This window comes from Chelonoidis abingdonii, chromosome 9 (assembly GCF_003597395.2).
Source record: "Chelonoidis abingdonii isolate Lonesome George chromosome 9, CheloAbing_2.0, whole genome shotgun sequence".
Lineage (NCBI taxonomy): Eukaryota > Metazoa > Chordata > Testudines > Testudinidae > Chelonoidis > Chelonoidis abingdonii.
In genome coordinates this window covers 41,650,285-41,674,413 of record NC_133777.1, presented here as the reverse complement: position 1 = coordinate 41,674,413, position 24,129 = coordinate 41,650,285, and the positions used below count along the sequence as shown (strand labels likewise).

Sequence of the window (24,129 nt, the reverse complement as noted above, 5' to 3'; positions counted from 1 at the left end):
AGAACAGAACCTGCAAGATATCAAATGGGTCACTGGCCCCCTTTGGCTTGACGTGTGGTGTCCAGGACCAGTGGTTGAACTCTGAGGTACAAACATCAGGAAGGTACAGTGAGTTCTGGGGGACCCAACTGCTCCTCAGGGAGCTCACCAGAGAGCTGATGAGCTCTGTAAAGTCTGATACAGCGCTGGCCTCACCCACATCCTCCAACTCACCCACTGGAGGGTTTGGTCCCGTACAGCTCCATGTAAAGGCTGCACATATCTTGCACCTGGAGGAGAACCTGTCCTGGTAGAGCACCCAAAGGGTTCGGTTTTAGTATCCAAGTCATGTTCAGGAAGCCAATTAAGTCTAAAGTTCATCACTTTTGCTCTTTTCATTTGCTAGAGTTGTGATTTTACGTTATGGCGTTTGTACTCATGACACCACAGCGCTAAGCTTAATGATACTTGCCTGTTGGTGCCAGCAACCTTCATGAAGAATGGGAAATGAGGGCTTTGGTTGATTTGTCTAATCAGGAACTGGTGAAGCTGACTTTCTGTGGTCTCTCCCAGATCAAAGGGAGGGCTGCTAAGGAGATTTGAAAGGCATGGATTTCTAGGGACACACAGAAAACTGCAGAGAGATGTGGAAACTGTTTATAGCAGGAAGCTTGTGATTTGTAAGCAAGCTATGGGGAGACTTATTTGTCGCAGTATGAGGAACTCACACATCACAGCATGAGGGGGTGGTGCTGCTAAGCTCTCACTAACTGCCTAGAGGTAGGCAAGAGCCATTTCACTAACAAGCAGAAACAGAATTCTCTCATGAGTTAGATCAGTGGTTCTCAAACTGGGGCTGCTGCTTGTGTAGGGAAAGCCCCTGGTGGGCCGGGCCGGTATGTTTACTTGCTTGGTCCGCAGGTTCGGCCAATTGCAGCTCCCACTGGCTGCGGTTCACCGCTACAGGCCAATGGGGGCTGCAGGAAGTGGCACGGGACAAGGGATTTGCTGGCCGCTGCTTCCCGCAGCCCCCATTGGCCTGGAGCAGCGAACCACAGCCAGCAAATCCCTTGTCCCACGCCACTTCCTGCAGCCCCCACATTGGCCTGGAGCGATGAACCGCGGCCAGTGGGAGCTGTGATCGGCTGAACCTGCGGACTCGGCAGGCAAACAAACCAGCCCAGCCCACCAGGGACTTTCCCTACACAAGCAGAAGCCCCAGTTTGAGAACCACTGAGTTAGATCAAACATCCTGGTAGGGGTGAACTGCAAACCTGACTCACCCAGTGCAGATAGCAGGACAACAGGTAAACGCACAACCTATACCACGGTCTCAGGCAGCCCCCTGGGCTAAACCTGTGCAAGCAGAATCACTGCTCTGATGGGGACCAGCACAGAAAAAAAAAACTGTTATTGCAGGAAGTAATAGGTGGTATCCCTTCCCCTCTGCCCCTATGTTAGCACTACCCCCGACTATCCTAACACTCATAAAGGGGGTATGGTGCTGCTACCACCATCCTGGGAGGAGCTATAAAACAGGGCTAGAGCAATTGTGATCACTGAAGATCCCACAGCACATTTCACAACTGTAGGGAAATTTACTTCTGTAGCCTGGACAAACCCCAGCCTGGGTAACTGCATCCTACCCACCCCTCAGCTACAACTGGATATTTTCTTTCTATCTATAAAATGATGGGGTCTAAATTAGCTGTTACCACTCAAGAAAGAGATCTTGGAGTCATTGTGGATAGTTCCCTGAAAACATCCATTCAATGTGCAGCGGCAGTCAAAAAACTGAACAGAATGTTAGGAATCATTAAGAAAGGAATAGATAAGACAGAAAACATATTGCCTCTATATAAATCCATGGTACACCCACATCTTGAATACTGCATGTAGTTTTGGTCATCCCATCTCAAAAAAGATCTATTGGAATTGGAAAAGGTTCAGAAAAGGGCAACAAAAATGATCACAGGTATGGAACAGCTGCCATATGAGGAGAGATGAATAAGACTGGGACTTTTCAGCTTGGAAAAGTGATGACTGTGCACTACTGAGCAGCCATCGTGGTCCTCCGCAGTGGTGGTTCCATTGCAGTGGTGGATGACGCAGCCCCTACCCACAGTCCAAGACACGCACGTTATTTTAACAGGATTTTAAGATATCCAAAGATATGAACAGTTCACCCCATAAAAAGGAAGTTAAAGTGACAGCTGCTATTTTACTGCAACATATAAACAAAAGAGTTTAATTCCTAAGACATTCTTTAAGAACCAGTACAACACTAAATTCCTGGGCCTTTCCAATGAGGTCGCGGACGAATTTGCATTCCAACCATTTTTAAAACAAGAATGTGGCAGGGACCGTTTTACAAGCTATGCAAAATATTTTATTCATGTTTTGAAAAAAAGACCGTCCCCTCTATAGGTCACCATCCACACTGTCAAACTACAAACGGGAGGGGGTTACTCACAGCCAGGAGCAGCACCAATCTAGAGAACACTTGTGTAGGCACTTCAGAAATGAAGCTCAGCTTCAAAATACAAAACACAACATTTGGCTTAGACTTTTAATATAAAAACTCACCGATGTACAAAAAGGCTAAAATGTGACAAGCCATTGGAAATACTGAGATTAACATTCTTCCTTACACAGTAAAAAAACAAACCCAAACTGCTAAGAAGTATTGAAATGTACATTTTCCTTTCTCACCACACATCAGGCCATTCTCTACTCAAAACGCTTGGTTACAAAAACATGGCATCTTCACTAGGAACTTCAGTGCAACTGGGCTACTCTCGATGGACCAGCACAAATAAGCCCAGTAAAAAGAGGACGGCATACTGAAAAACAAAGCAGCAGAATCACCAATTAGAATGTGCATTCAGCTCTACAGACTAACAGTAACAATAAATATGCTTAGAAGAGCTGCCACTAAATACAGTTTAGCTTGTGTGCGTAGAAGCTTCCTCAGCAAACCAACAAGAAAATCATTTCTTAGTGTAATGTGACAAAAATAAGTATGTCATACCTTAAATTTGGGATAATCATTCATTAAAATAGTCACAATTCCAATGTAGGGGACAAATCTACAAGAGAAAAAAAAAATCACTTATTTCAGATAGTTTCCACTGAAGATTTCACAGGCTAGGTTGTGCCCTGGAATATGCACAAAGAAATTGCCAGACTGGATGACAGGAGCGCTCCATCAAGCACAGGATACTCTCTATGAACAGTTGCTTCAGAGGAAGATGCAAAGCCTCCCCTAGGGAAAGCTTCATCCTTAACCTTCTTTAGGTAATAGGCTGGGTTAAGCTCTGAAGCAGTCAGGTTTCGTCCCTTCCCAAGTTCTTGGTTTTTGTTTTAAAGCCCTGGTATTATAATTTGGGGGTATTCTTGTTGTCCATAAATCTCAACCTTTTTTCAATCCTGTGAGCTCCTGGCCTCAGTGATATCTTGGGGCAATCAGTTTCTCCCGCTAATTATGCATCGCTAAAAAAGAATTTTTCTTCAGTTTCAAGTTTGCAACCTCACAGTTTCACTGCATGTCCCCGTGTTCTTGTATCATGAGACAGGAAGATAGAGTTCCTGTTCTACCTTCTCTACAGCATTCATCATTTTGTATAACTATCGTGCCCCTTCTTACTCTCTTATGCTAAGGTAAGCAACCACAATCTTTGCAGTCTCTTCATACAGGACTTTTTCCAATCTTCTAACCATTCTGGTTGGTTTCTGAAGCCCCTCTATTTCTGCTATCCCCTTTGTGATATAAATCAGTGGTTCACATTCTATAAGAATTCTAACAAACCCTGGGACAGATTCTGCCACATCAAAAAAATCATTCCCCAGTAGAAACGGTGCAAAATTGTGTGCCACCACTGCAATAGTTAGTTCAGCCTGCAAATCACTGGTTTCCATGTGTACCTCAGCTAAAGGTGCAAGGACATTATAACCTCCCACCAATTCTAATTCTGCCATTTTCCTGGTAATAAATCCTTCTCATGGATCAGGTCCCTCCTGACCATAGAAATCTCTGCACCAGTATCCCTCCAACCTTGGATCACTCTGCAATTAAGCTTAACAGCATGAATATGCTCACTGCTTGCTTGGGTAGAAGCAACCTTTACAAATCCTGTGAGATAAGAATCAGTAGCCTGGGATACCTCTGTGCTCTGAGAAGCAGCAATTTCATGTGTTACCTGGTGCCTGTCCCCTTTCAGCCCAGGACAGTTATTCCTCAGGTGCCCAGTGGACTTACAATGATAGCACCTTTTGGGCTCCTTTGCTTCTACAGGAGACTTGGGATGAGAAACAGGGGAATGGGGAGGTGAATGCCCAGCCTCCTTTTTCCCAAGGGTAAAACAGTGATTCTGCTTTCCAGCAACCCTATACCCCTCTGCCAGTGCTTTATGCTTAATTGTGGCTTGTGATTGCTCACAAACCCAGCTAATTCTCCCACTTCATTCACCCTTTTGTCCCACAAATACTGTTTTTCATCATCACTGCACATATTCAGGAACTGTTCCTGATTAACCAAATCACACATTCTTTCAAAGCTTGAAATGCCTTTTCCCCTCACCCACTTGTCTAACAAATCTCTCATTTCATTTACACAGGCCACATTACTTAATCCAGATCCCCTCTTAAGACTCATGAATTTTACCCTGTAGATTTCAGGTGTAATTTGGAACTGTTTCAAAACCAGTTCCTTAAATTTACCATAGTCTGAAGCATCAGCAATAGACATCTTACTGAATATGTCCCGAGCTCTCCCAGTCAATTTTGCAATCAAAGTAGTCATCTTCCCTTTCCCGAATAAGCACTTGAGAGTGCACAGTCTCTCAAAGGTGATGAAATATTCAGCAATATCACTGGATTCATCATATCGCAGGCCTAACCGTTCCCATTTGTGGATTTTTGGGGAAGTGGAGCCAGCTGCTGAAGAGTTTTGTCTCTTCCACTCCATTACAGACAGTTCATGCTTCTGGGTCTCAATTCTGGCTTCTCTCTGGGCCTCAATTTCTTTTTTTTTCTTTTATCTCCAGTTCTTTCAGTTGCAATAATCTCTGGTGCTCCCTCTCCTTTTCTGCAACTTGCAGCCTAAAAAGCTCCAACTTCGCAATCGCTTCACTGCTTTCACTCATTTTCCTGTTTTTCTGTTCCTACTTCACTTTCCCGAAATAAGCAAACAGAAAATAACAAATCAGTAACCCCTTTGTCTGTTCTCCAGCCACCACACTTAAAATCACTACCAGTGTCTCAAAGCAATCAGCTGGGCCCATATCCTGCTCGACCACGCCACTGTGATGGGTTCGGTCACAGAGACCCCCCCTGAGGCTGCCACCTGATGTACTGAGATTACCTCTGAGCCCGTTTTCCCCGACAGTTTGGGACTCCACAACCCTGCCTTGCTCAGCCAGACACTCTAGCCTGCTGCAACACAGACCCAAGTCTGGTCCGTGCCCCCAAAGCTGCAGATTTTAACTAAAAACTGCTCAGCCGGTCATTTGACTCCAGCACCCAGACACCCAGCTCCCAGTGGGATTCAAACCCCAAATAAATCTGTTTTACTCTGTATAAAGCTTATACAAGGTAAAGTCATAAATTGTCTGCCCTCTGTAACACTGATAGAGAGATATGCACAGCTGTTTGCCCCCCCAGGTATCAATCACTTACTCTGGGTCCATTAATAAACAAAAGTGATTTTATTAAGTATAAAAAGTAAGATTAAAGTGATTTCAAGTAATAACAGACAGAACAAAGCAAGTCACCAAGCAAAATAAAGCAAAAACACGCAGGTCTAAGCCTAATCCATTAAGAAACTGATTACACGTAAAATCTCCCCCTTAGAGATGTTCCAATAAGCTTCTTTCACAGAATAGATGCCTTCCTAGTCTGGGCCCAATCCTTTCCCCTCGTACAGTTTTTGTTAGGTGGAAAGCAGGGGTGTTCTAATGACTGGCGGCCCCCATTGTTCTGTTCCACCCCCTTTTATAGTTTAGCACAAGGCGGGAATCTTTTGTCTCTCTGGGTCTCAAAGGGCGGGTTCCCACCCCTCCTTCTAAATGGAAAAGTACCAGATTTAAGATAGAGTCCAGTATCAGGTAACATGACCACATGTCCTGTGAGACCCCAGCCTCCATTCTTCCTGGGCTGGCCCACAGGTACACAGGAAAGTTTGTAAGTAAACAGAGCCATTTCAATCAATTGTCCTAGTCAATGGGAGACATCAAGATTCTAAACCACAATTAATGGCCCATACTTTGCATAATTACAATAGCACCTCAGAGTTATACTGCATATTTCTAGCTTCAGATACAAGAATGATACATACAAATAGGAGGACTATATTCAGTAGGTTATAACCTTTGTTATGATACCTTACAAGAGACCTTTTGCATAAAGCATATTCCAGTTACATCATATTCACACTCATAAGCATATTTCCACAAAACATATGGAGTGCAATGTCGTACTACTATGAAGTGCGTCTAAGACACCTGGAAGTTTTGGGACAGGGTGACTCTGCACAGATTTGACACCAGAAGTAGAGCCAGCGTTTGCCATTTTGGGGTAGGTGTGTGAAATGAACTTTCCACTCCTATTGTCCACTGGGACACAAAAGACAGGCCTGAAGATTTTAGAACTGTAGCAAGGAGATTCTTTGGGGGATACTCAAACTTTAACTAGCTCTTCAGGTCACCATCTGGCTCCAGCTGTAGAAGAGTGGAGCCCAAGGCCTGTGCTGTGGGCTGTGCACACTTTAATATTTAGACTGGCTCTGTCAGGGACAATTGTCCAGATAAGGCAGAGATGTGGGGACAATGGACTCCAATCTCCCAGAAGGTTGAGAGAACATTCAGGTGAAGTTTAGCACTTACAGCTGGCCCTGGGACGGCCCGACACACCAGCTGCTGCTGGCACTGACCCCTGGGTGGCCCTGAAGCCAGGAGCACCGGCCACTGCTGGTGCAGCTCTGGAGCAGCAGGGGTTCCAAGGGCCACCCCGGAGGCCATGGGAGCAGTGATTCCCAGGGACCTCATACAAGCAGACGGTGGGAGGCAGAGAGTCCCCACCACCAGAGCAGTGGCCAGCCGTCAGCCCCATAGCTCCCCTAGAGCAGCGGTACCCCAGGAGCTGCAAAGTTTTGGTCAGGGATATTTATAGTGAAAGCCATGGACAGGTCTCAGCCCATGAATTTTTGTTTCTTGCCCATGACTTTTACTAAAAATATCCATGACTAAATCTTAGCCTTAAATTATGCCTTCCAAAGTTCAGTCAGCCAATCATTTCTTTTAATCAAGCTAAAATGATTTATTTTATAAATAAATACAAACATTCTTCAATACACCAGTTCAGCATATGCTTTGCCTGAAAGCAACAAAAAGCCTTTTTAGTATTTAGCATCAACAAGTCATTAAGCTATTTGGTCTTCAACTCCAGTCAAAAGAGTTTTTCTACTCCCCTTTGAAAATTTTCATCCAAGTGCTACTGATATTAACTTGGTGATTTTTTTTTTTTTTTTTTAAAGTTAAGCTTGTGCCTTTAACTTGATTCTTTATCACAGGTAAAAGAAGCCTGAAAGCTTTCTATTGTAATTATCAAAAATAATGAGTTTTCCTGGTAATGTCTTTGGGTTCTCAGATATGTTTCTTGTGCTCTTGTGCCATAACTGAAAGAAGCACTGAACCTTTGGCAGATATGGTCTTTCTCACAACTGTTCACTAAGCATTAGAGTTAAATAGACATTAACTTTAAGCAGTCTGACTAAAAAATCTCTGCCATCTTCAGCTGCTGGACTTTCATTGTCTTAGCATTTGTGCCAAAACTGCACTAGGTCCCAAGTCACCAGGCAGGCAAGACCGGAATTTTGAATGTAAAAAGCCTTTCCAGCCTTCTTTATTCATCATAAAGCAGTGAAAGGGTACACTCCCATTGCAGATCAGCTTTAATTGAGTTCTAGAAGGGGCTACATGACAGCTCATCCACCTCCAAGACAGGAAATGAGCAGAAACCTGGAGGGCAGTTCACTCATGGATACCTTTGGTCAAGGCAAGCCAAGAAGTGAACTTGCCTTTGTTACTCAATTCCACACATTACTTGCTGACACGCCACTTTAATCAAAAACCACAGAAATCCCAACAAGGAAGAGCTCAACAGAAGAAAGCATTTTCCTGCTCACACTGGAGACAAGCACTGGTCACAGCCAGGGTTGACGAGAGTGGGAAAAAGCCAGTACAAATTACTGGGGCCCGGTGGTCCAGAAGGGAGCTCAGAGTTCAGCTTTGTCGGCCCTGTTTAGCCGCTCCGCCCTTGCTGGGGGGGCCCGAAAAATTTTTTTCACCGGGGCCTGAACCTGCTCTCGGCAGCTCTGGTCAGAATATACTCTCCTCTGCTGGATAGCTTCACTTACCCTCTTGCTCGCCCCACCACGTCTTTCTTCTCCAGCCAGTGCTGCCCTTGTTTGTATAGCCCTCTGTCATCAACGGCGTTATTGTCTCCCTTTGTCAAAAATCTGATGTCTCCATTTTGCCTTAAAAAGAAAAGAGACCACAGGTCACAGAAGAGCCACTAACAGCTATTCCAAGCAAATACAATGACTGCAGGGACGATGATATACAAACATTTCAAACAAACACACAGGTTTGTCAGAGGTCCCAGCCAAGTGGAACCCTCCCCCTTCAAAGCCTTTTTTGAAGGGCAGATTAAATACTTAGAAATATTTAGAACACAAGAGAGAACGCTCCTGGCCCCGCTAATTCCAACACATTGATGTGCTTTCCTATGAGTTTCTGGATGGCACTGATGAGATGTGGGGTTGCTTCTTGCTCAGTAATTTCTCTCCTGCTTCTGATCCTTTCTGCCTCCCTTTCGACCTGCAGTGTTTCCTGATATTTCCTTCCACCTTTCTAGAGCTCCCAACTGATGCATATTTCCAAGTGGCAGTCCACAAAACGGTGCTACCAACTGGGCTCCAGCACATTCCAGTCACTTGTGAATGGTCCTTTGAAAGCATATGCCAACTGGAGCTGCTCTTATGGCTTGGTTCAGCATGTCATGAGCTCCCCAATTTGCAGGCCTACCATCAAATCAACCACCTGCAGGAAAGCATGTTGAAGCTCTTCATTGTGTGCACTCCCTCTACCGCACTCGGACCCACTGGTGCTCTGACACTGTCCGCAGCCAAGAAGAAGAAAGTCCAAGAGAAACGCAGCGCCAACTGCATTCGAATAGCAGCAGGAGTGTTCTTAAAGTGTCCTAGGTACGGGCAGCCTTGTCATAGGTACAGTACCTGAAGGCTGCCTCAGAGAGCTTATTGTCGCAATTCAGCAACAAGTGAGGATGTCAAAATAGGAGTGTACGGTGCAGGTCTGCTCTCAAAAAGGATTATGCAACAGTGGCTGCTTCTTGCAGTGCGGATCTGAACCCCAGAGATACCAGCTATCAGAATAAGCAGCTGACCTGAGTGCTAAACATAAGTTGCCACAGCTTCTCATCCTTATTAGCTCTGCAGAGTCACCAAGCTCTGGGAGAGGGAACTGGATTCTAGCCTGTCTCACAAAGCGATAGAACTGTTAAGTAAATTCTGACAGCAGAATCTTTACCTCTGGAGGTAGACAATGAATCCAGTTTAGTTCTTAGTCCAGAAGGACTTTGTAGGGTTGATGGGTAGAACACTTTCTTTTGTAAACAAAGGGGATTTGATCTGGAGTCAGAGAAAGACTCATAGGTCAGAAGGGACCAATATGATCATCTAGTCTGACCTCCTGCACAAAGCAGGCCACAGAACCCTACCCATCTACTTCTGTAACAACCACTAACCTATGTCCGAGTTATTGAAGTCCTCAAATTGTGGTTTGAAGACCTCAAGCTGCAGAGAGTCCACCAGCAAGTGATCCATGGCCCACGCTGCAGAGGAAGGCGAAAACCTTCCAGGGGCCTCTCCAATTTGCCCTGGAGGAAAATTCTCCACCCAAATATCGGCATCAGCTAAACCGGAGATGTGGGCAAGACTCACCAGCCAGCACTAAGGAAAGAACCTCTGCAGTTAAACTTCGTCTCCAATCCCATCAAACCTCCCTATTACAAGACCAACTGAGCAGGTACTTATCTGCTCATAATCCAAGATCAGCTGCCCTAAATTAAACTATCCATTCATTACCAATCCCTTCAACAACTTATCACAGCTTAGTTCTTAAAAGCCGATATGTTCTTTTGCCGCCTCACTACTCCCCTGTGAAGGCTGTTCCAGAACTTCACCCCTAATGGTTAAGAATCTTCACTAATTTCAAAGCTAAATTTCCTAATGTCCAGTTTGTACCCATTTGTCCTTGTGTCTACATTAGTTAACTAAGCTTAAATAATTCCATTCTCCTCCCTAATGTTAATCCCCCTGACTATATTATATTAGATGCAAGCATATACTTCCTCACACCTTCTTTTGGCTAGGCTAAACAAGCCAAGCTCTTTGAGTCTTCCTTTCATAAGGCAGGTTTTCCAATTCCCGGATCATCCTAGTAGCCCGTCTCTGAACCCTGTCCAGTTTGAATTCTCCTTCTAAACAATGGGCAGACCAGTAATGCACACAGTATTCCAGGTGAGGGTCCAACCAGCGCTATATACAACAGTACTAACATCTCCCTATCTTTGCTGGAAATACCTCCGCCTGATTGCATCCTTAAAACCATTTGCTTTTTAAACGCCATACGCTTGGCGGGCGTCATAGTCATCCTTCGATCAAGCCAATTAACTCCAAGCCCTCTCTACGCCCTTGTTGTTCACTGATTTGTCCCCAATGTATATCTAAACATTCTTTATTATTAATCCCTAAGAGCATGCCTTGCACTTTTCACTATATATTTCATCTATTACCTATTACTTCCAGTTTACAAGGTCATCCAGATCTTCCTGTATTGATCTCCGGCCTTCTCTGTGTTAGCAATACACCCCAACTTTGTGTCATCCGCAAACTTTATAAAGCACATTCCTGCTCTTTGTGCCAAGGTCAGTAATAAAAAGGTTTAAATAATATTGGCCCCAAAACCGATCCTTGATGGAGACTCCTACTAGTAAACCTCCTTCCAGCCTGACAGTTCACCCTTCAGTACGACCCGTTGGAGTCTCCCCTTTAACCAGTTCCTTATCCACCTTACAATTTTCATATTCATCCCCATCTTTTCCAATTTAATTAACAATTCCCCAAAGATAAGAATCTGCGCATTTTTGGTTTTCCATAGGCTACAGAGTCTCATACTGACAGCCCATTACTACACAATGGAAACTGTAAATCAAGAAGCTAGGGATTTTGGCCACTGGGTAGAGAACAGCTGGGACTTTTGGTATCTAGGGAGAAACAGGAGGCAGCTTAACTCTAGGGTAAACACTCAAACTCACTGCTGGTGACGGCAGAAATGTCAAAAATTAAATGGTTATCTTTAGGTTTCAGAGTTAACACCCATTGAAATGAATGTGGAGGTCAGACCTCAGACCTATTGCTTCAGGCTGTCTGCTCTGCTTCACACTGCTCATGGCTTTAAAGGTTATCTTTACAAACACGAGGATCATATTTTGTTTCTAAATGTAACTTGAGATTCTGGGAAAGGGAGAGGATTCCACAGGATGCAAAGCACAAATCCTTGCCTATAGTCCATCCATGGCCATCTCAACGCTCCGCAGCAGCTGAACACATTCTTATCATTCTTTAAAAAATGTTTAGCTCTGAAGTGAAGCCAAGGATGGGATGCTTGGGAAGGAAGAGGAAAGTTTAGTAAAGAATCCACATCTCAGCCTCAGCATTCACTCTCTGCCACACCTGCACTGGTTGCATGCAGGAGGAGACTGGATGTCCAAGTGCAGTTCCACTCTGAGAAGAGACTAAAAATATCACAGTGGGTTTCCTTTACTGATCAAGATTTGTGTATAAATAAATCAGTAGAAAAGAGACTGGTTCTATTAACTAGCAGATCTGGAACTCACCCTGAGAGGAGAGTTAAGTGGGGCTGCACAAGGAGAACAGTTAGCTGAAACTGAAGTCCGGCAAGATGGATCATGCTGGAGGGGAAGGAAGTACTTTGTAGAACTCATCATGACTAGCATCACCCCAACCACTGAGGCACCCTACCCTCCAGATGTCAAGATGATTCACAACTTTGGGGTCATTCTACACTCTACTGTTTCTAGGTACCAACACAGCTGTAGCTATTAGAATTGCATTGAGGCTGAAGGTAGAAAGCCACCCTATCTATCAAAGGGATTTGGCTGTAGTAATCCTCACACACGTGACCTCCACACTCCATGACTACAATTCATTGTATCCAGGAATGACTCCATCAGTCCTGATAAAACTCCAGGTTATTCGGAATGCAGCAGCACCACCTACTGGGAGCCCGTCACCTCTAGAAACCACTCTCTGCCTTGGCTCTCCATGGAATATAGGATCTAATTTAAGAGCTTATTCTCAAATCCCTCCACGGGACTGGCCCCAGTTACCTAACGAACTGCACCCATGTGTGACCACCACCACCAGCCACTGGAAACATGGCAGAGGGAGTCTCCTGAACACAGGATGGTGTTTTCTTGGAAGCTGGCCCAGAACTACAGAACTTGCTCAAGGAACAAATCAGAATGACCATCTCACCCACTTCAGAACAAAATGCAAGACTCACGCTGGCTCAAGGTTTACAGAGAAGGAATGATATACAGTCCAGGTAATCAGGCCTTCCTAAGGTAGATTTACCCTGTCCCAGAATGAGAACAAGAGAACTGGCATAAAAAAACAGTACGTTTTAAATTAACACAAGACATATATCTAAAGGATCTCAAAACTTTAAATATATAGAAGTCACTTCACTCACCACTGAAATGCAATCACCTCTGGGGCAGAACACAGCAGCTATATAACAGAGTATATGAACCCTACCCAGTAGTATGGGACAGGAAGTGAACAGTACTGCATTTCAGTAATGTTGCAGAGGAAGTTAAGGGAGGCAGAATTGCCCATAGTTGGGGTCAGGACTCCCGGATTAGCCCCCAACTTGTGAAAAATGGCAAGCAATCCTTAGCAAGTAATCAGGACCTGACTGTAATTCATCTGCATGAAGACCCTTCCAGCAGCACACTATTTCCTGGCACTCTGGTAGGACACCGGGTCAGTGTTGATGTAAGAGCCTTCACAGCACTTCCTGCAGCACCCAGGTTTTCCTTGATGTCTCCCATCAACTTACCAACCAGAATATTTTGTGAGATAAGCACAGCCCAAGGTGACATGGCTACAGACATTGCAATACAATCACCACTCAGACGCTATACGTACTTTTCATGAATTTTCAAGACTCGATGAACTATTGGAATTTCCCTTCCTTCTATCCTAAAGACCACAATTTCTCCTACCCTGATGGGATCTTCAATTCGGTTGGTTAAGAACAGAAGATCTCCTCTGTGAAAAGCAGGTTCCATGCTGCCACTGAAAGACAAGGAAAATAGCAGTTATGAAACAAGGGCATTTGAAATATTAGAATCAGTGTTTGAAATCTATATGGTTTCGAGTAAACCCCAGAATGTCTTCCCTTAGGAAAACAATCAAAATACTGAAATCACTGAGATGCTTGGATATAGACAAAGTAATCCCATAGCTGTAAGACAACCAAGACAAATATATACAGAAGATAATTAAATTACATTCCCTCTCTTCCACCTGGCTTTCCTTTCTTTTTATTCTCTTTAGACTTTCTCCCCTCCCTTCCCTACAAAACATACAGCTTCACCCCTAAAAAACCAAAATGTTAATATGAATCATGACAAACGTACACACACCATGTTAAGGTCACGTTTAAATCATTTTGGAAAAAAGAGAATGTTAATGATAAAGCAAGATGTGACCAATATACGTCACTTAACACAGTTAATCTGGTATGAAGATATGCACCTAGATATCAAGACAATATAATTGTAATGTCTTATTGCTCATCACCCAAAGTATCTATAAAGTCTACCCCCTCGCTCCCCTCTCAAAACTAAGAGTCCCCGAGGAAAACAGTTGAAGCCAAGACACTTCAGTTTCACCCACACTATGCTTTGATTTCCCACCACTGCACGGCCACTGGTGGAGCTCTACTAGAGATAAAGCACTGGCAGCCATCGGGGTTACCACCACGCCAACCAGGCAAGGCTCTCTGGTATTCAGACTTACTCACAGTGGCAAAGAGGCTGGTGGCCACCAGCAACTTATTCCCCCCACCCACTGCTAGAGCTGCACCAGGACTACTGCAATGGTGGGAAGTTTTAGGCCATGTCTATGCTACAGATTTCGGCTGACGCAAGCTTTGTCTGCATGCAGTTGCTGAAATTAGTATATCGCTTTGGCATGGGCATACTTGGCTGCTTCCATTGACGCTACAAATATTCACCCAGAAAACTTGTGTGATGTAAAATGCAGTGCACCACAACTATGCCATCTGCTGCAATGCCTTTTGGGGAATTTTTGCAATGTGTTGTGGGAGAGTAATGACTCACCCAAGGATCTGCAAGAGCTAGGGGTCAAGTTTTCAGCATACAACTTTCTCCATCCCATAATGTCATCCATATCCCACAATTTCCCCCTTTTTTAAAAAATCCCACTCTGACAGAAACACAGAGCTCTGCACTGCTCTCACAAATGTTGAGAACACAAGACGCATGATTCTCCTGTACTTGCAGACCCACAAAAAGTACAGCAACAATGGTGGACATGAGGATTTCTTTGAGAACAGTTTGCTGAGCAACACTGCAAAGAACAGTTGAGGGTTGTTAGTGGCATTCATGGAGCAGCTGCAGATGGTGGTCCCCCCAAATGAGCACTGACTAGTGGGATCACATCTTAATGCAGCTATGGGTCAATGAGCATTGGCTACAGAACTTTTGGGCATGCAAGGCCACGTTCCTGGATCCATGTGCTGAGCTCATCCCACCGCTCCAGTGCACGGACAACAGAATGAAAGCTGCATTGACAATAGAGAAGCGAGTGGCAATCATGCTCTGGAAGTCTGCAAAGTTGGATTGCCACTGGTCAGTGGGAAACCATTTGAGGTGGGAAATCTGGTGTAGGCTGTTGTGATGCAAGTGTGCAGGGCTACTAATAGTCTTCTGCTATGCAGGACTGTGACCCTCAGCACTGTGGATGGATCTGCAGCAACGGGATTCTTGAACTGCACTGGGGCAGCAGATGGTATGCACATCCCTGTTTTGGTATCAGCTTGCCTTGCCCCCCTGTACATCAACAGAAAGGGCTACTTTTCTTGTATTATGTAAGTGCTGGTGGATCATCAGGGATGCTTCACAGATATCAATTTGGGCTGGTCAGAGAAGGTGCACGATTGCTTTCATCTTGATGAAAACAGGACCTTTGCAAAAACTGCAACCAAGGACATTCTCTCCTGATTACTGGATTACCATCTGGCACTACTGAAATGCCAGCAGTGATTCTGAGGAACCCAGCCTATGCCTTGCTCCACTGGCTCATGAAGCCACACTGGGCAGGTGGACAGCACCAAGGAAAGATCCAACTACCATCTCAGCAGATGCAGAAAGACAACTGAAGGAGCACTGGTGGCTGTCTGCTGACTCTAAAGAGTCCAACAATATGGAGCTATGCGACTTAGGGAGGCTTTGAAAATTCACTTTAGTCATCAGTTACAGCAGTGTTTTGTGTGGAAGTGTTCTCTGGGCCTGGAGCTTTGGGTGCAGCAAAGAATTGCACAGTGCTTGCTGTACATTTATAACTATGACTGTTCATTTTACTGAAGCTATGAGTTCTGTGGTGCTTGGTTTGCATTTACAAGTATTGTTTGCTTTGACTACCACTATGCATTCTGCATTTATGAACTAACATAATTTGGTTCTCCAAAAATAAAACTTTGAATGAGAATAAATAGTGCAGAAAATCAGTGTGAAAAAACACCCCACAGGCAATATTATACAGATTTTTAACATAACTTAATGGGGAGAAAATTTAAAATTAGAACTAAGTAAACACACGTCCACTTGAGTGCACAAATGTAGTTCACTGTGGGCCCACATACACCAGCCATTGTTCTTGCATGTCAGTATGTGAGGCTGTGGTCTTCCCTGTTGTCTCCCAGGATGGAGCGGTAGGCATAGGCAGTGGTAGGCATGTGCCCTCATGATGCCATGGGTATGATGGAGGGTATAGGGAGCAGCAGCAGCAATCATGGAGTTCACCAAGGACTGCAACGGGTGGAGGGTCCAGGAATTACGGACCAGTAGCCTTTGTGTTTGCTACCTGAGAAGACCCATAATGTCCTGGAGTATTTTCCCGCTCCCTGTCTTGCTGGGATTCTTGGGTCTTCCTACTGTCCCCTGTCCTTTTCCATGCTGTCATTCATATTGGCCCTTCAAGCCTTTTGTTCCTGGTCTGATGCAACACTGACTTGTAGGATTTCACTGGACATGTCCTCTATAGTCCTCTTCTTTCACCTTGTCCCCAGGGTCAGACATTCTGCTGGTGTGGAGGGGACACCCTTCAAGGCTGCCATGACAGAAGCTACTGATAAAAAACAGATGTGACATCAGATTTACAGACACATCCATTATTGACATAAGCCCTTAAGAAATGCTTATTAACATTTCAGCTTTGGATTCCCTTGGTACAGCACCACTCTCTGGCCCCAGCCACAGTAAATATCACCAGGTTTAGGGAGAAGAATCTTCTGTTGCATGAAGATATAGAAGTTCATTCCCTATTCCATGGGTATGAGTATAGGGCAGGGGTTCTCAAATGTCATTGCACTGCAATCCCCTTCTGACAACAAAAATTACTATATTGACCCCAGGAGGGGGGACTGAAGCCTGAGCTGCCCCCAGCCCCACTGCCCTGGGTGGGGCAAACTTAAAGCCACTGCCTCAGACAGGGGGCCAAAGCTCAGGTTGGGGAGGAGAGTATGTGTGTGGCTGTAACCTGATCCCCACCACCCATGGCTGAAGCCTTTCGGCTTTGGCTTCAGCCCCAGGCAGTGAGGTTTGGGCTTCAGTCCCAAGCCCCAGCAAGTCTAACACCAGCCTTGGAGACCCCATTAAAACAGGATACTGACCCACAATTTGAGAACTGCTGGCATAAGCAACGGCACTGAACATTGGCATTATTTTCCATATTGAGTGGTAATTTTTGGTGATCTCCTGTGGCTCACAAAGGCACAGAGAACAACTGCTAACGGCATCCTAAAACCACACTGGCCTATACTCCGCTAGCCTGTTTACTACAATGGTACCAGTCAAACTTATCGCAGAGCAGCGTGGGAAAGTATCCTACCTTGGAGGAAGGAATAAAGCAGCCATTCCTAGAAACCTTTTGGAGAAGACAGCAGAGTATCTCCATGGAAGTTTCATTGAAATCTTTCTGGAGGACAAAAGGGACATCCCTATGCACATAAACCATGCTGCATGGCCCACCCACTGTCTAACCCACCAGCGGAATGAGACAGTGACAATGCTACCTCTTCTTGTATGATAAGTTGTTCCTTTTGTCTGTCTTGTTAACTTGGGGATGGGCCAGGAACCATCCTTGCATTTAAACGTTGCAAGGAAAAGTATGCACACACTTATCTGAGCTCCCTTTCCCTTCATCAGGCTCATCCACACTTGCCGGGTGGCACTGTGGCAGAGTCTCAAGCAGGCCCTGCAGCATGTCCAGAATCCCTGGCTGTACGTTGTCCATCCCTGGCTGTACATCCTCACAGTTGTGGGTTGTCTCAGACTCCTCCAATGTATCCGCAATGGTGTGCGGGGTGCTGGTGGGGTCTCTGCCAGGTATGGCATGCAGTTTTTGAAGACAATAACACCTGGTCCATTGTTGCGCTCCCTGGTTGTGGTATCCCAGGCAAAATTCCTTAACTTTCACACAGCACTGCTGCTGATTCCAGTCATACCTTTTCTCTGCATCCCCCATGCAAGCTGCTTGTAGATGTCCATGCTTCTAAGGCTTGTCCATAGCTTTGCTTGCACAGCTTCTTCTCCCCACAGGCCCGTGAGATCCAATACCTCCTGTCCACACCAGGCAGGAGCATATATAGTACTTCTCTGTGTGCATGAAGCAGACACGGTTAATTGGGCAGCTGCACACAAGGATAAGCTGCTAGGTATGCTTGCCAAGGTGGGCAATCAGGAAAAGGGATTTCAAAAATATGCAGGGGTTTTAAGGAGGTGGTGATTCTGGTCTCTGTTAGCCCTGCCCAGTGGAGTTTGAGATTGTGGCCAGAGTGGTCATTGTCACAGAGAATAAGGCATTCTGGGACAGCTGCTGGAGGACTGTTAGGTTAACACAGGTCATGCAGCATCTACACCTGCAGTGTTGACCTCAGAGGTGGTTTTACTGCATCAGTAAATAGGGCGCTAATGTCGACTAGAAATCTTTTTTTGTAGTAGATATGTGCACAAATAGGTCAATGCAAGGTAACTTACGTCAACCTAACTTTGTAGCGCAGACCAGGCCTTAAGGTCAGTGCAGACACATCCTGTCTAGCACGTATGCTCAAAATGGAAAGGCTCTCAAGTTCTCAGATAGACTGTGCTAGAGATCAGTTCTTGTGATTCAGCATGTTTCCTCACACAGTCTCACTGCAGGCACTCCTACTAATCTTTTTTCTTGTAAATGGCAGAATATTACAGCATCCCTAACCTTTTTAATTGCAAATAAAGTCACTATAAAAGGAAACATACTTCAAGCACTGCATGTATTCCCATTGTGCCTGGAGATACTAGGCAAAGGTTGCTTGTCAGAAGATAACATCATTTCACTGAAAAGGGAAAGTGACTTTATGGCCTCCCATCTTACTCAACGGGAAGTGGGTGAAAAGCCTCTCATCAGCACTCTGAGGAATCAGCAGTAAGAGACAGAAGTTTCACTAGTTTGTTTTCAAAGTGACATGATGATAAACACTGACAAGCTGTACAGCCAATGTCCCCAGAGAACTGGACCTGTGAAGTTAGTATAGGTACATTCTGGGGAAGCCAGGACCCGCAATAGGTACAGTAGAACCTCACTTACGAATACCTCGGGAATGGAGGCTTTTCATAACTCTGAAATGTTCGTAACTTTGGTTACATCATGGTTGTTCTTTCCGAAATTTACAACTGAACACTGACTTAATACAGCTTTGAAACCATGATACAGAAGAAAAATGCTGCTTTTAATCATCTTAATTTAAATGGAACAAGCACAGAAACAATTTCTTTACCTTGTCAAATTTTCCCTTTCATTTTTAGTAGCTTACGTTTAACATAGTACTGTGCTGTATTTGTTTGTTTTGTCTCTGCTGCCATTTGATTGTTTACTTCTGATTTCAAATGAGGTGTGGGGTTGACTAGTCAGTTCATAACTCTGACGTTCGTAACTCCGAGGTTCTACTTTATAGCCACTGCCCCAGGAATTTCAGCAACAGGAAGCTACTTCAAGTTACAACTTGCGGACACTAGCCCCACTCATTTCCTATTCCATTTCTTAGCTCACACAGAGTCAAGATGCCATGTGAAAGAATTTCCCATGGAGTCATATGCATAGAATGCAGCCAGATCTACTGAAGTGAGAAGGAAAACTTGCTTGTAGTCTTACAGCTAGCTCATCGGATGGCCAGAAAATAGAACTCTGGGTGTGAAACCGAGTGGTCAGCACATCTCAGCCTTGTTACAAGAGAGCAACACAGTACATTCAATTGCAAACCAAGACACTAAACAATTCTGTTGATATTTGTTATACTAATAGCAATCATAAGTTTCCTTGCTGAGTGTCTCCATCTCTACACTGACTTCCTCATGATTTCAATTTCACTGCCATTAAGAGCTCTTCACTTACTTTAAATATATGTGTAGCAGCAAGATGGAAAACAATGAAGACAGAGGAAAAAAATGCATTTATATTTTCTGTTGTATTCCACAATTTAGTTTCAGTTCAAGCTGCTATCCTTTTGAGAAGCTATTTTTTACAACATAAATAGATGCATCTCTTTACTGGTAACCCAATCTTGAAGAGAATCAATAGGACACTGCCCCCCCTGCCCCTTTACCTCTGACCTCCCTCCTTCATCATTTCTTCATGCTCACTTCTATGCGATTCCTTAGATCTGGAATGTCTGCACTGAACCCATCCATAAGACCACTACATCGTCTTCCTTCCATGGCCCACAAAGTCACAGGACCTCCTTGTCATCCACCAGATCAGGCTAAGGAAACTCAATGGTGGTGGTGGGTGATCTGCAACTCTGAGGCCTCCTTCTGGTCCCTTGTTGTACACGCATCTCTAGGTGGCATCCGCTAGCTTCTTGGACTTCTCTGAGGAGCAGTGGGCACTGACCTGGGTTCGCTTGTGTCCCCCCTTGGATATCTTGTTTTGGTCCTATGACCTTTTACTTTTCTCATGTGTTGCCCAGGCTTTGGGTCTCTCCCCTTGGTTGAGAGGATAGGCTTTTATTGTCTGTCCCAGTACCCATGACAGGTACACTCTTCCAGCAAGCCCCTCTCCAAGATCCTCTTCTACCTGATGCCCACATGAAGTTAATATCTAACAACTACACTGAGGGGCAGTTTGAATTTTTATATATAAATATTCACTTTGCTTGTCTCCCTCCCTCTCCCCACCCCCACTGTTCTTCTGAGTTGAACTAGATTGTAAGTTCTTTGAGGCAGAGACTGTGTCTTCTGACATGGCCCAGCTCGTGGTGAGTGTTAGCATCTGAAGCCCATCTCGGGTCTTTATAAAAAAAATGCTCCCCATAGGATTCTAACAGCCGTGAGTTTCCTGAGTCACATGCTTTACCATACTGTGTGGGAAGCGTCACCTGAGCTCTGCATTTCCTGGGTTCACAAGGTCTGTGGGGTTTTATTCCTTATAATGCTACCTTCTTGCAAAAAGGCAACCTGAACTTCTCACTCCCCTGTTTTTGGATTTAAACTCTGATGTTATGGAGGGGCATGAGGAAAACAGCAGAGTAGCTCAACAGCAAGATAAAAGCCACATGAGCAATTTCTGTGCATGAAGAACAAGAACTAAACTAAAAGGAAGTCTGGCTAAAAAGCGTACAGGAGATGCTGGACATTCAAATAATATATGAATGAATGCTTCCCAGCCAAGCCATCTTTAAGCCAGTGTTGCTGAAATGCTATAGGGCTGAATCATTTGTGTTCCTTCCCTGAACGAAAACATTCTGCCTCCCATCCTCTCAAAGCCAGATCTATAATATGCCTCATTAGCTGCATCTCATGAGAAATCTGAAAGTCAAACAATTTTTACCTGAGTACCACTACAATGGGACTTTCACTTCCTGTAACCACCATTAACCCCTTCCAGATCATTAAAGCTGAGGAGACAATCATCCCAAAGTTCAGCACCTGATAATACAGCTGCAATAAGAAAAAGACACTAGGTTAAGGAAGCACAGACGTGGATATAGAATAACCTTACAGGTGGTGACGTGGAGAACGAGGAAAACAGATTTCCAACAAGCGAGTGACTATGAGGCACTGCCTTTGCAAGCATGCTAGGTCTGAAGCAGGGGCGGATTTACCATGAAACATACCATGCCCTGGCATGGGGCACCCCAACGACAGGGAGCCCCTGGGCCGAGCACTTGGGCAGCCCGCTCTGTGGGGCTGGACTGCAGGGGCAGAAGCTGTAGGGGGCAGGAGAACAGGGAGGGAGGCTCACCCACAGCCTCAGGGAAGCAGGTGGGAGTTGTGGGTGGCGGCGAACACTGCAAACGGGGGCCAGAGGATGCAAGAGGAGCACAAGGTGGCCCTGCAGCTGGCTACAGAGAAGCGGCGTTTTGAAGGGGAAACTGCCACTTCTCTCCGGTTGCATGGCTGCCCCTTGCTCCTCCTGAGTCCTTCGGCCCGCATCCGTGCCACTTGCCGCTGCCTGGCAAGTGGCAGCTCTGCGCAGCCCACTGGGGGAGGGAGAGAATGGGTGATCTTTCAGCTCTCCTTCCCCACCAGCCAGGAATGCTGACAAAGCACAAAAGTGGGGAGTGGGGGGAATTTGCATGCTTTCAAACTGCAGTAAATGACTTCCTTCCAAATTTGTGGGCAAGAAAGCAATGAGAATCTGAGTCCAACTTGGTGCCACTCAGGGCTCGTCATGGGTCAGTACAGCTGCATGCGGCCTGTTACTCAGAGATAAATGCACAGTCATAAGCTAGCCTCAGATGGTAAGCTCTTTTGGCACAAGGATGTAGGCTTAATATATTTTTGTGAAGTGCCATGTTCTGTATGAAGAACAGAGTACTTGTGGCACCGCAGAGACTAACAAATTTATTTGAGCATAAGCTTTTGTGGGCTCAGATAAATTTGTTAGTCTCTAAGGTGCCACAAGCACTCCTGTTCTTTTTGTGGATACAGACTAACACGGCTCCTACTCTGAAACATGTTCTGTATGATACTTTATAACTAATGAACATGAACTATATGATGCATATATACCACTTTTAAGCATACATATAGAGATTTAGATAATTAGAGCACTGAAATCTTGAGCTAAAAGGTTCTGATCTGGAATTTCCCAAAGCATGGCATGGAGTCAGTTGAGATTATGTTTTCTTCTGTTCTGGTCCTTCAGTTGTGGTGTGGTCTTTTGTGCTCTGCTAAATAGCTACCTTTGTGGTAGAACACAGCAGCTACCTTTCAGCAGTGGCGGAAGTGATTTCTATATACTCTTTACCCATCTCATAAGAATATTCAGACAATTGATTTAGTTCATCTTAGTTTAAAGCACTTTTTGATCCTGAAAGGATAAATATTTTGAAAAAACTTCCCCTTGGAGTCTGGCATGATCAGAAGGGCAGTCAGTTTATAAAAAGAACAACAGTACTTGTGGCACCTTAGAGACTAACAAATTTATTTCAGCATGAGCTTTTGTCAGCTACAGCTCACTTCTTCAGGTGCATCTGAAGAAGTGAGCTGTAGCTCACGCTGAAATAAATTTGTTAGTCTCTAAGGTGCCACAAGTACTCTTGTTCTTTTTGCAGATACAGACTAACACGACTGCTACTCTGAAAGTCAGTTTACAGTTAATCTTAAAGTTCTGAAGAAAAAAAGAGTGAAAAATAGGGGGTGGGAGAGATGAGAGAGAATGTTCTTTTCCTTGGCTGGGTCCCATGGGGTGGGGAGCAAAAATGAAGCTGAGCACAGAGCCCCACTAACTCTAAATCTGCCACTGGTCTGAAGCCTTAGCATGGATGCTCCTGCACTGATAGGCCACACATAAGCAAGTGGTCAGATCTGGGGGGCAGTGCACTGCAGCAAAATTCAGAAAACCCGTGAGACCCCCAGGACCATTGCCAACCTCCTCAGGCTGGGGACTAACGTCGGGGTCTCCAAGGCCAGTAACAGCGGGGCATCACCAGCCAGACGAGCCAAAGCCTGTCCCCACGCCCCTCACCCGGCTCAGCTCCGCGGGCGGAACGGGGCGCCCGCCCTTGCTCCCCCCAAGACGCCTGGGTACCCGGTGGCCAAAGCTCCACGGCCTGCGGCAATAGGACGCCCCAGCCCAGGCCAGAGCTCCCCGCGGCCCCGGGCCTGCAGGGCAGGCTGCGCGGGGTCCAGCGGGCGGAGCAACGGTCGGTGCCTGACCGGAGACCACCAGCGCCCCGGGCCCGGGCGCTCCCAGGCCTCACCCCTGGGGGCCTCACCTGCCGCTTGTTCATGCGCCGCACATCGTCCAGAAAGTCCAGGGAGAGCATCGCGGGAGCCGCCAGCGCCGGCCGCCAGCGCGCCACTTCCGCTTCCGGGCCGCAGCGCCACTTCCGGCAGTGCCTGCCTCAGGCCCCGCCCACACTTCGCCTCTCCCACGACTCCACCCCCAGCACATCTCTTCATCGCCCCCTGACCTCACCTGCCTTCATCTCCTGACCCTGCTCCCACCCCTTCATTGCTCCCCAACCCCACCTGCCTTCATCCCCTTGACCCCACCCTCCAGCCCCACCCACATCCCTTCATCGCCCCCTGACCTCACCTGCCTTCATCTCCTGACCCTGCTCCCACCCCTTCATTGCTCCCCAACCCCACCTGCCTTCATCCCCTTGACCCCACCCTCCAGCCCCACCCACATCCCTTCATTGCCCCCTGACCTCATCTGACCCCACTTGCCTTCATCCCCCAACCCTGCCCACATCA

The 24,129-nt window shown here is 45.7% G+C and overlaps 1 protein-coding gene across 3 annotated transcripts; it reads right to left on the bottom strand.

Annotated features, from left to right (window-relative positions):
• Positions 1 to 2,534: 2,534 nt before the first annotated feature.
• Positions 2,535 to 23,746, bottom strand: SEC11A (SEC11 homolog A, signal peptidase complex subunit). 3 transcript variants are annotated; one of them, XM_032784510.2, is made up of 6 exons: positions 23,646 to 23,746; positions 21,254 to 21,363; positions 13,292 to 13,441; positions 8,393 to 8,512; positions 3,011 to 3,068; positions 2,535 to 2,822 (listed from the first exon to the last, which is right to left on the bottom strand). In XM_032784510.2, exons 1-6 carry the CDS (start codon positions 23,694 to 23,696, stop codon positions 2,772 to 2,774), a joined length of 540 nt encoding a protein of 179 aa, XP_032640401.1. In that variant the 5' UTR covers positions 23,697 to 23,746; the 3' UTR covers positions 2,535 to 2,771. The 3 variants fall into 3 exon arrangements, with proteins under 3 accessions (XP_032640401.1, XP_074925541.1, XP_032640402.1); XM_075069440.1 differs by lacking the exons at positions 2,535 to 2,822; positions 3,011 to 3,068 and adding an exon at positions 5,005 to 5,149; XM_032784511.2 differs by lacking the exons at positions 2,535 to 2,822; positions 3,011 to 3,068 and adding an exon at positions 5,005 to 5,144.
• Between the last annotated feature and the right edge of the window lie 383 nt (positions 23,747 to 24,129).

Coding starts and splice junctions, on each gene's coding strand:
- SEC11A (XM_032784510.2), bottom strand. CDS start 23,696: ATGCTCTCCCTGGACTTTCTGGACGATGTGCGGCGCATGAACAAGCGG. Junction 13,442..21,253: donor CCCATTGTAGTGGTACTCAG/GTAAAAATTGTT, acceptor CTTGTCTTTCAG/TGGCAGCATGGAACCTGCTT. Junction 3,069..8,392: donor GTGGTGGGGCGAGCAAGAGG/GTAAGTGAAGCT, acceptor TTTCTCTTGTAG/ATTTGTCCCCTACATTGGAA.